At 31.9% G+C, this 13,094-nt stretch overlaps 1 protein-coding gene across 2 annotated transcripts in view; it reads right to left on the minus strand.

Moving 5' to 3' along the window:
- Positions 1–13,094, minus strand: part of LOC148939549 (potassium voltage-gated channel protein Shaw-like) — a 350,445-nt gene that overhangs the window by 126,223 nt on the left and 211,128 nt on the right. For both annotated transcript variants that reach the window (XM_089107173.1, XM_089107174.1), the window contains exons 6-7: positions 5,562–5,762; positions 1,672–1,788 (exon numbers count right to left, since the gene is read on the minus strand). In XM_089107173.1, the coding sequence (XP_088963299.1) occupies positions 1,672–1,788; positions 5,562–5,762 (318 nt within the window). The remainder of the gene's footprint in view (positions 1–1,671; positions 1,789–5,561; positions 5,763–13,094) is intronic.

Consider the following 13,094-nt stretch of genomic DNA (forward strand, 5'->3'; position numbering starts at 1 on the left):
GCGATGATAACTATGCATTCGACCTAAAGAGTATCTTAAAACTGATACTAAAATCCGGCCTTCACTGCCTTGGATGGGCACTTTTGGACTTCAATAGGCGGTAGCTTTTTAGGTTTGGTATTCAAGAATTTTAAAGGTACCTAAATATGGATACCGATTTTTAAGTTCGGTGATTTGAAAAGGCACCAGCTACACCAGGTGCCTTGCTATACCTTCTCATCTAGACCAGGTGAGGGTGCCAGCTAGACCTTCTCTTGCCAAGACCCTTATGCTAGGAAAACATAACTTAACAATATAGATGGAAGAAAACTTGAAAAAGTCTTTGCTGGTGTTCTCCCTCCACCCACCTCACCCCTCTTATCCCCAAAGAAACAAAAATCTAAAGCGTAATCGTTGAAAACTTTTTTGGGTGCGAAGTAACCATGTTTATTCTAACCAAGAAAAAAAGTATGGACAAAGCTTTCAGTAGGCCCCGCCCTCCAGAACCAAATTATAAAACACGTCAGAACTGGAAAATTATTTTAGAGCCGAAGTGTCCAACGAGAACAAGGAGCTCCTTATTTACTGGAAGATACTATCAAGCCAAAAATACCGGTACCCCCAAAATATAATGTCCCCGAAAAATTCCGGTGCTAGCATTTTTCAGGGCACCAGACTTGGTGTCAGACATTGAATTTGCCGTCTCGAGATCACGGAATGTCTATCCTTAACCTGATAACACATTTTTGTGCAGATGCTGCCTTTTGGCGAAAAACTGCCGATTGATCTAGCATCTTTATTTTTGCATTGAATTAAGTGGGTGAATATGACTTTGAACTGTATTTAGATATAGAACTGAACATAATTTTGATAACTATTCAAAAATAGAATATTAAAGATCATTCATAAAACGAATAAATTTTTTTAGCAGACAATGTAAAACAAAAATGGATACACAAAACCAGTAGTGCATACCCCGCTTTATCCATGCTTCATTTACAAACAACATACTATTTGCGACTAAACAGCATAAAAATGACTAAACACCGTAAACAGACAAAACACCAAAGAAATTGATAAAGTATACGAGAAACACAAGAAAATGAAGAACAAAGTACAAAAAAGGGGAGGTTTTCTAAAATTATATTTAGAAAAAGGAGGGATAGAACTGGAGTCCCCTCCCCTTTCTGAGTATATGCCTACTACTCGTATTTTATCTATTTTAAAAAAGTATAAAAAAACATTTACTTAAAAATTTGGTACCCCACGAACAGCTATTATATACATATAGTGCTTGGTTCTGGTAAGAATTCACTAATGGAACCATCTTTTATAGGGTACCAATATAATTGAAATAATATATTCACAACTCTATTTTATTTCTATAATTTGGCAATAAACTCAACAGGGAAAATAATTACTTCAAACTATATAAGTAAAAACAGAACAGTAAAGAGAAAACAGACAAAAAAACGGACGGAATATAGAAAACAAATTAAAAACACAAAGAAATAGAATACAAAAAAAGAATGCAGAATTATGAAAAAAAATCAGAACCACTAGAATAAAGAAAACAATACAAAAGAAAAAAACACATAGAAAACAGAAAAACAGATTGAAAACACAGACAGACCAGAAAGTAGAAAACAAAAGTGAGAACTACCGTGGCTAAAAAGGATGTGATTAGTTTACCTTAAAATCATTTTTTGGATTCGACTGAAGTCTTTCTGCGTAATAAACCAAACTGGCAAAAATAACAATACCGAGAATGAGAAAAAATACAAGTAGAAACAGCTCTTTTGCAGAAGCCTGTAAAAAAATAAATGAATTAATGTTTAAAGATGAGTATTAACATATGACCAAAACAAAAATAAATATATATTAAAGATACTTGAATAGAGGTAAAATATAAGGAAAATAAAACAGGCACAAATGGGATTAAAAAATTAAAAAGAAAAATAGAATCAAGACAAAAAGTCTTAAATTAAGATCCAAATATTAATTATATCCAAAAAATATAATCCATTCAGTACCCAGAAAATCCATTTTATCTTTGTAATCCAGCTTATAATAATATTTTTAATCGAAATACATTAATTCAAAAGCAATGTGAGTCAATATAATCATTAACTTATTTGTAAAATGTCAAATCAAAATAAGATAAGTATTAAATCCAGTGTTAATATAAATTAATTAATAGGCATTAATAAATAAGTATTAATATTCGGTATAATTAAAATAAATACCGAACACTTTTCAATTTCTTAGCCCTGTAATTGATATTATCTAACTTAATCTGGTCCGCATGAAGTTAAAAGCCAAACACGCACACAGCTGTCACTGCGATTTAGCAGTTTCTCAGATTCATTTGCAAAAGTAAAACCCAAAATATTGAATAGTAATAATAGCATGTAGTAAACGTGTTTCTTAAAGTTAACGTTCAGTATACAGACTTTTCCGACAATCTTAAGCTCAGGACTAACATGTCAAGATCTTGGGAAAAAAAAACAACAAAGAACTGTCAGCCCTAATCCCCATGACGTGTTCCTTGTTACAAAAATGTGTACGAAATACTAAGAACAAAACGGTTATTTTGGCAAACGAGATGATCAAGAATATTATATGTAAAAAAAAATTACAATGAGCGGTGGCACTGAACAGGCATTAACACTGCAAATATAGCCTGTAATTACTTACTACGAATATTTTGTATCTTTATATCAATAATAGCTGTTAAGTTTTCTGTTTCAGATTAGCAGCGTCAGCAGGGATTTTAACGGTAAATCAACACACGTTCATGTCCAATCCTCATTTTTACTACGAGTATACGTCATCTATACTTATACACGTCATATATGTCATCTAAATGTCCACATACGTCATGAACTTGTATTTTTCCATGTTCACTTTAAAAGACGCTTTTTTAGGTCACTGTTTCTCAGTTTTTCTACGGGGGAGGGATCTCCGAGATATTCTAATAAGGAGTGGGAGACTTTAGTGGGCTCAGACACACACACACACACACACACACACACACACACATATATATATATATATATATATATATATATATATATATATATATATATATATATATATATATATATATATATATATATATATATATATATATGAGTGGACTTAATCAATAAGCTTAAGTCCAAAAATATCTTTCTTAGAAAACTTATATCAAGTCAAATTGATGTAAGGTCCTTCAAAATAGAAAGTGGACTTTAAATATCCTTTAATTTTACACAGCAGAGCAACATTATTACCTCTATATTTATAGAAACTGTTTTAAGTAATCTCCTCTAAACTCGGTTTAGAGCGTAGAGGGGAAAATAGAGGAAAAGAATTGTATCGGTTTGCTGAGAACTAATTAAGTTGAAATGAATTTTAGAGAGAGTTCCACCCAACTGATTTTACGGAAATGTTTGAAATTGGAAAAAAAGATCAAGAGATAAAAACAAAGAGCTTTCAATTATTGTGGAGCTTTTTAGATTTTCAGAAACATCTTATAAGAAAAAAAAAATAGGATATCGTAAAGCATCAAAAATTTTATCTGTTTTATACATAGATTGCAGCATTGCCAGAGCTACTATTTCAGCCCCAAAATGAAGAATAAGCATTATTTGAACGAAGAAATCCAGCTTCAAAGTAAACTCAAAAGTAAAGCAAACAAAATTTGACTTAAATGCAAAGCGAAATCATTCAAAAGTTAATGATTCTTACTGAATTGAAGTTTATTGGAAACACAGTTTATAGAATTAGCAGTATGATCATTCCCTATCTCACCCATTATAAAAACCCGGACCGAGGTGCGAGGGCTCTAGAGAACATTTTTGCAGATATAAACATAAGCGGCATCAGATCTTTTCACGGGTAGACAAGTCAGATTTCTCTTGGACGCGAAACTTGGCTTCAACGTTGGAACACTAATTTTGAAGAAACTAATTTTAAATTAATTTATTCCAATACATACATGAAAATCGATAATTAGTAGTGCAATGTTATTATTAGATGTTTTTAGGAATTAAAAATAGGTTTTGAAGTCTCAAGTTGGTTTCAAAGGCATTTTGAGAAAGTTTCTGCCAAAATACGTATTCCAGGGTAATTGGACCGCTGATGGCAGATCAAATGAGAGGAGGCAGATATATATATACACTACGTTTATTATTATAGTTTATATATATATATATATATATATATATATATATATATATATATATATATATATATATATATATATATATATATATATATATATATATATATATATACTACGAAAACTTTACGAAAAAGAAAGTTTTTTTTAAAGAACAGTAAAGGCCATATTAAACTTAAGATCAGTAGAAATAAAATTTTCTGAAAGTTCCCTAAGAATTTTACGAAAAACACTTCTTAACAGACTTTTGGTATTTTCTTGGATAGGGCTATTATGGCAGCTTTTACCACAGCAACCAATAATTAGAACCCAAGTCCTAAAATTGGTCTCAATCAGGAACCCTTATCGCTATCTAAATTCACAAAGTGCAAAAATTTTCAAACAGAGGTGTTTATTGTTTAAAGTTCAGGAAAGGCCTGCTCATTTCATACGAAAACTGATCGAAAAACGAAAGTAGTCTTATCTAGAAAATAAATATCGTAGAAAATAAACCTCACGACGTGAAAAAAAATGATAAACCATCCAGTGGCGGATCCAGAGGGGGGGCGAGGGGTGCCCCCCCCTATAGTAGTCTAAAGTAGCGTAATTTACCTAATTAACGCAAGTTTGCATTAATTAAACTTGCTCCTAACGTAAGTTTGTCGGATCAACCTATTTTGCGCCCCCCTCCCCCCCTAAGAAAATCATGGATCTGCCCCTGAAACTATCACACCTACTCCACCAGTTATTAGAAGAAGAAAAAATTCCTAATTTTCACAAATTTCATCAACCCCCCACCCCCTTTCTTATAAAATCATACATAGGCCGATCAGTTGAGTCCACTGTATGTAAATAATAGATTAATTAATAATTTTTATATAAATTAAGTAATACCTGTGAGATGGGAGAATTGCAAACCACTTGGCTGGCTCACCAAGTTTTTTTCTGCTTTCGCAATTACGAATAATGCACTTGGTAACCATTTCTCATTGATTGACGAAAACACACTAACCCGCTAATGCAGAAATAAGTGGGAGGAGCTTTTTGTTCGCACCGAGAATGAAGACCAGAAATGATCTGCGATAAACTTATTGGATAATTCTATAAACTGTGATTGGAAAAGACGGATTAGGAACAAAAGAAGAAAAGGCAAAAAAAGACGGAAAAGACAGATAAGGAACGAAAGAAGAAAAAGCAAAAAATTTAAAGTCAAGCACAATAACTCAAAGGTGCGAAAACTACACTAAAAAACACGCTCCAAATGAAAAGGGACCCACTCATGGGTCAAAAACTAAAACATTTTCTCACAGATCAGAATTACTTATTTATTTACAGTTCTCAAGAACAGTTGGAACCTTGATTAAAATAAAAAAAAATGTTCGTTTTCTTTTTTTGGGTGACAAGGATATGGTTTACAACTTTACGACATTCAACGTACCTGGAATGTATGTATAAGAATTTTTAAGCCAGGAGAATGGCGCGTTAATTTGAATAACCTGAATATTCGTATTATTGAGAAAAATTCCAAGATATCTCCATTTTCCATCTTTTGAGCTAGTTCCTGAAGAACGATGTCAGAGTAAAAGCTCAGAGTTGCAATAAGGTCAATTATATTGAGTGGCAACTTGCTAAATGCTACCTAAAAGAGACAAAGAATGGTGTAAAAAAAGAAGAAAAAAAAATAGGTAAAAATTGGGAAAATGCAGGGGAAATATATATGTACAAATATATAAAACGTTTTGGGTTAATAAAGACAGAGCTCGGTGCTTTTTTCAATGCTTGTGTATCAATGTTTGCAAAAAAAAATCGCTGTCGATTATCTTGAGACCAATACCATGGAGTTGCATACTAAATTAATTTATATTAAATTTCGCATTATATTATATTATGCTGTATCATTTTTATTTTGTTATACTGGGCTATATTATACTGAGTATTATATTATGAAGGGTAATAAATAAAACAGGAGAAAGATTGGCAAGACAAATAAATGAGAGAATCCTTGGGAAAAGAGACTGGGAAAGCATAAAGAAACTACATACACATAAATAAGAGTTTGTAGCAGTTTGTCGTAAGAAGTTTATTAGTTTATACTAGTTTATTCACCGATAAATACAGATTTGAAATACGTTACTCTTAATACCCCTCGAAAGGCTCCATGGCCAGGGATACAAGAGGGATACAACAACAACAACAACAAAATCAATATAAGCAACAACTGGAAAAAAAACTATACGCTGATGAAACAATCGATTTACCTAAGGAAATAATTTTTGGCTTATATAACAATAATGTGACTTATATTCTACGTCAATTTAAGAAGTACTAGTTTATAAATGTGGCATCTAAAAGTTTCGAAAATTTATCAATTTTACAAAAATAATTTTGCCATCTAATATTAAATCGAAGTAAGACATTTTATGAAAGTTAGATACCTGTTATTTGCTTCAATGAATATCAATGAATACCAAATGAATACCAAAATCAACAGTAAATTACACGTAAAAATAAGAAATGCTTCAATATATACTCCCCCGTAAGGCTCTATGGCCAGGAAAAAACATTGGAGAAACAAAACTAAAACAAAAAAAATAAACAAATACATCCATCCAACATTTATTAAATAAGAAATTCATATCACCAAACCAAACAATATATAAAAATGTATAAAGTATATAAAAATAAAGTATATAAAAATGTTGCTTCGTTATGACTGCCCCCCCCCCCTAACTTTTAAGAAAAACACACACAAAAAAATTACATTTTACATTAAATTACATTACATTAAATTTACATTACATTAAATAAATTACATTACACATAATTGAACAAATTACAAAGACGAGAAACAAAAACTCAATTCTACACTGCACTGCAGGTACGTAAGAAATTTTACTTTTTAAACTCCCAACTACTGAAGAAACATAAGTAATATGATTAATAACTTCAATTCAACTAACCTAACCTACAGCAAAATACTTGATAACTTCAATTCATAATCAACGGACTCAATCAGCTAGTCTAAATATGACAAGAGACGGTAAAAAGACTAAATATGACAAGAGATGTGCAAACAAAATTAAATGGACAGCGATTCAGTGTCTTAGCAAACGGTACGAAGGTTGGGAAGAAACTTTCTCGTTGTACCGTTTAATTTGTTCAATTATAGCTGCCGTCGGGCCCACAAATTTAAAATTTTTAACAAGGTGTGAATTTCTTGTCCACGGCGGGAGCCGCAACAGGAACTTTACATACTTAAAAAACGCGGATCTGAGCTTTCTTTTCTCTGGCTCGGGAAAAATTCTCCAAAATTCAACCCAGTAGCGTAAACGGTGGCCAGTGTTTACCCCCCCCTCGTAAAATAGCCCCCCGGAAGATACACCCCCGTGGAAAATCCCCCACCCCCGTGGAGAAAAGGCTGTCCAAATTTTAGAATTTTATTTGAGTTTAATTTTAAAATTTCCGTAGGGGGAAAGAATTTTGGTACTTGTTGTCACTTGTTGCGTCACTCTTTCATGTTTATGCTGTGTAAAATTCAAGAACACACCGTTTTTTTCATTAGTTTCTTGGTTACTTTAGAAATAAATGTGGGCTATAGATTTGCAAATTAGGGGGGGGGAGGGTAAAGTATAGTGGGTCTGGTACAGTGTTTGGTACAATTATTCTGCATATTAGATAGATAGATAAATAAGTGTATTTTAAAGCCAAATATAAGGCAGTGAACACAGTGAAATAACATAAATGAAAGGCACAAATAACATAAATTTTGATCAGCGATCATCATAAAAGACTTAAACGAAACACTACATTAACCTAATAACAGTCATACTTGGAAAAACGGTCATTGAAAAAAAAAAAATTAATGCTTGGAAAAACACTTAAATAAAATATTACATTTACTTTACATTTTTTTTTTTTTTTTTTTTTTTTTTTTTTTTTTTAGTTAATAAAATTTCCAGATACCTTGCTATTCTTTTATAATTTTTTAGCTTCCATATACCTAAAACGAATTGTTTTACCCCCCGATAAATACCCCCCTCCCCTCCCCGTGGAAAAGAAGGCTTTCCAAATTTGAGAATTTTATTTGGGTTTGATTTTTTACTTTCCGTAGGGGGAAAGAGTTTTATGGGCAACTAACTCAAATTTATGCCGCGTAAACTCGAGAACAAAACCGGTCTCTTCGTTAGTTTCTTCCAGCTTAGCACGAGACGAGACAAAGACAAGGAACAGAATATATGGGAACTTTACAATTTTGGCTATATATTTGCATATAAGGGGAAAGGGTCGAGTATTTGAATAGTTTGAAGTCAGAAAACAATTCTTACTTCATAATATGAAAAATAATTGTACTTACTTTACCCCTCCCCCCCCCCCAGAATGTGCAAATATATAGCCCAAATTTGTTTCTAAAGTAACGAAGAAGTCAGTTTGTTCTTGAGTTTTACACATCGTAATCTTGAGTCAGTGGCGTATAACACACAAGTATCGGATTTTTTCATGGAGAGAGAACTTTAACGTAAAGAACGAGGTCTTAAGGAGGAGACAACCACTGTCATATATGTAATAATTTCAGTTCGTGTTGCTCATACCTTATACGTCACTTAGGGGGCACATTAGGGGGGTCTTACTACTTTAATCAATGTAAACATCCTAAATTTTGGGCTAATTTTATGTGGAGATGGTCAGAATGACTACGGAAACATTAAAGCTCATCAAGAATAATCCCCAAATATCTATATGTCTTAACCCGTCTAATTCTATACCCAGAAACAACTAACTCATCAATCCCAACTTTGGCAACTCTTTGCTTAGATCTCCCAAAAACCATAAATTCTGTCTCAGACAAATTGAGAAATAGACAATTACAAGAAAACCACTGGATAACTGAATTCATTTCAGATACAATATTCTTGATCAATAATGAAGAGGTTTTAGCTTCAATAGATACTGCTGTATCATCTGCAAAAATGCTAGGCTATCCTTATAGGATAGACAATTAGGGAGATCATTTATATATATATATATATATATATATATATATATATATATATATATATATATATATATATATATATATATATATATATATATATATATATATATATATATATATATATATATATATATATATATATATATATATATATATATATATATATATATATATATATATATATATATATATATATCAAAAATAGTAATAGTCCAAGTATAGACCCCTGGGCACTTCAATATTACTCAGGGAGTTAGGATGAGACAGATGGCCTTGTAGGTCTACTTTGAATCCACAATTTTGTAGATATGACTTTATTAGATCCAATGCCTTTCCACGAATTCCAGAGTTATTCAATTTTTCAAACAAAATGGAATGATTTAGAGTATCAAATGCTCTTTTTTATATTATAGAAAGTGCATGATACATAATTACCATTATTCAGTCCATCATTAGTTTTCAGCCAAAGGGCTGAAACTGCTTGTTCAGTAGAACAACCCAATCTAAACCCAAACTGGCTTTTGGTTAAAAGATTGTTTTATCCAAATAAGACAAAATTCTTTGTGAAATAACTTTTCCAAAATCTTTGACAAAGGAGAAAGTATTGAAATAATTCGGTAATTATCAACATTAGTTTTATCACTTTTTTTTATACCATGGGCAATTTTCCATTTAGTAGGGAATACCCCAGAAGATAAACACAAATTAAACATATAAACAAGAGGTGTATGAATTACAGATACCAGGTGTTTCATAAGATTAGTTGAAAGTCCATCCAAACTTAATGAATTACCTCTATTTAAATCTATTAAATTTTTTGGGAATTCATCAAGACTAACTGGGGTCAAAAACATACTTGTATCCTCTGATTGAGGAAGGCATTCTTTATATGAATTAGCTGAAGTCAAGCTAAGACCATAAGTAACATCAGAACCAATACTAGCAAAATGAGCACTGAAAGATTCTGCAATAGCTCCTTTTTCCTGTGATTCAAGACCATTTTTATTATATTGATATTATATTATATTATATTATATATATTATATTGATATTATATTATATTGATATTTTTATTATATTGATATTATATTATATTATATTATATATATTATATTGATATTATATTATATTGATATTTTTATTATATTATATTATATAGACCAAATTATATTGTTTCCAATCTTTTGTTTAATTAGATCCCATGTTTTTTTGGGTGAATCTGCATTCCTTAAAGAATTTTCAAAATATCTTTTCTCACTCGTTCTAGGAGTTTTCACCAACAGATTTTTATAAATTTTAAATCATTTAATAGGCTATTATCAGGGGATGGATAGTTCATTCTTATCTTATATAGACGATTTTTTTCATTAACTGATCTCACAAGTGATTCATGGTTTTTGTGGAAAAGTTTTTTTATGATGTATTTTTTCATAAGGACAGTGATGATCTATTTGTTCTTTTAATACTCTATAAAAAATATCCAACAATGTGTTAGGATCTCTCTCTTCTAAAACTTCACTCCAATCTACATCACCAAGGGCTACTGTTAAATTATGTATATTTTTAAGTGAAAGATTTCTCTTTCTTGTAATGATCTCCCTAATCAAAGTCTTTTGGATCTTATAATCCAACATAATCATACAATGATTTGATGATTAGTCCATAATCACAGACGTAGCCTCACATGTATAAGGCGAGAGAATATTGTCAATAAGCAAAGTAGATGAATCGGCTACATGGGACGGAATAAAACAAGCCAGATATAAATTACAATAAAAAGAACATACTAAAAACTGTAATGCATAATTATCAGTCCCTTGAAGGTCTGAAGGTAAACATCTCATTAGGTCTATGTTAAAGTCACCAAGGATCATGAATGGAATATGCAGACATGAAAGGTAAACATATTTTCCAATCTACTTATAAAATTTACTTTACTGGAAGAGGGGGGATGGTATATCGCTACAATTAAGAGTTTTTCATTATTAAGCAAAACACATTCAACTACACAACATTAAAATTCATTTCAATATTAAACTGTAAAAAATCATCTCTAATTCATGCAGGAATACAATTTTTCATTAGAACAATGAACTATTAAAACATTATTCAATATGCATTGAATAATGAATTATGAGATTCATTTATTTTCAGAATATTTTGTAGCAACCTTGTCAAAATTTTTGACAGACAGCAACAGGCCCTGTCAAAATATAGGTGACTCTGTCAAAACTTCACTAAACATGTAAAACAAATGAGAAACAATTGGTGTTGAAATTCAAGGGTTCTCTGATGAAAACATAGTTGTCAAATTTACAGGTACTTTCTCAACAACAAGAGATTTTGATGATTATTATTTATGATAATATTTCACATGGTAAAAAAACATTAAAAATTTTTTTTTTTTTTTATTTTAGTTTTGCAGATATGATGCCAGATTTCTCCATTATCTGAGGAACTGCTGCTTTGCCTCATGCCATGTTCATATTTTTAAGCATTTGACTTCGTTGATCACAACACCCTAATTCATTTGTCACTGAATAAATTTGAAGTAGACCCTCTCTTAGTAAATTTTATACATGTTTTCTTTCAAATTTATCCCAAGCTGTAAAATACAAAATATTCTCTCTGAATCCCTCCTTAATTAGTGTAGAATTTGTATCCCACCCAAAATGCTAATGAAATATGTTAAACTCATGGTGTCACAAACTAGGCCATGCATATTTCAAGAATTCTAGGCTTTCCAGACAAAGGATAGTCAAAACTAAAAATTTTCAAAGTGAATTAAACGGGTAGATTAACTTTGAACTGGTCAAATGTTGACAACTCTTTAACTGTGAACAACAAAGAAATCTTTGCTGGACCATTAAAGCTGAGAGAAAGTGGGCAATTCCAGATAGCATTTATAATGAAACCTGTATCACACTATTATATCACATATTATATTATAGAGACCTAGGTCACACAATGACACTCCCTATGATTATCCAATTTTGTCCCTATACTTGAGGCAGTTTTTTCTAAGTTTTTAGCTTTCACTATCTGAATAGTATTTTATACATTTACACATTTAAACACTCAGTTATGTTCGTTTTTGTGAGTAGTCCCACGTAACACAACCCCTGTTTAACTCAAACTCGTTTAACTCAAACCATTTAATTCGGCCCTCGTTTAAGTCAAACCCCTTTAACTCAACCCCGGGCAACCCAACCCGCCTTTACTCGACCACTGTGCAACTCAACCCCGATTGAACTAAATATAATTTAATTCAACCCCTATGCAGCTGAACAGAATTCAATTCAGTCCCATATAACTCGACCCCCATTCAAGTCACCCCCATGTAACTTAACCTAACATGCCATAGCCTGTTGCGGGGGTTCTAGTAGATGCAGGGTGTGGTTGTAGATGCAGGTACCCCCAGTCAGAAGGTCAAAAATTAATCTTATTACAGGGTAAGAGGGGCGAAAAATACTGATAGGGAAGCCAAAATGTTATCAGTACTCCCACCTAAACATTAATTTAGTGTCCACTCCTAGTCGAATCAAATGGGGGTTAGGTTAAACAATGGTTGAGTTAAACCGAGGTCGAATTAAACAGGTGTTGAGTTGAACGAGGGCTGAGTTAAATGGGTTGAATTGAAAGGGGTTGAGTTAAACACGGGTTGAATTACATGGGAACCACTTGCAAAACAAACATCAGTTCTCACTAAAATCGGGGTTTGATGTCTAGGGCAGTGCTCAATTGTATTTAAGGTCAAATAGCAGCTCAGGAATTTTGGGATCCAATGAAACAACTTATAAATAAAATGGCTCCTGTGTAATTCAACTTTAATTTAACTCAACACCCACTTAGCTCAACCCAATGCGACTCAAATGTCATTCAACTCAGCCCTGGTACATCTCAACCTTCTTTTAACTCGACCCTATTTAATTCAAATCTCATCCCACTCGACCTTCATTTAATTGGGCCCCATTAAAT

Source organism: Artemia sp. Qi Xiang Cuo, chromosome 21 (genome assembly GCF_049724085.1).
Source record: "Artemia sp. Qi Xiang Cuo chromosome 21, ASM4972408v1, whole genome shotgun sequence".
Classification (NCBI taxonomy): Eukaryota; Metazoa; Arthropoda; class Branchiopoda; order Anostraca; family Artemiidae; genus Artemia; species Artemia sp. Qi Xiang Cuo.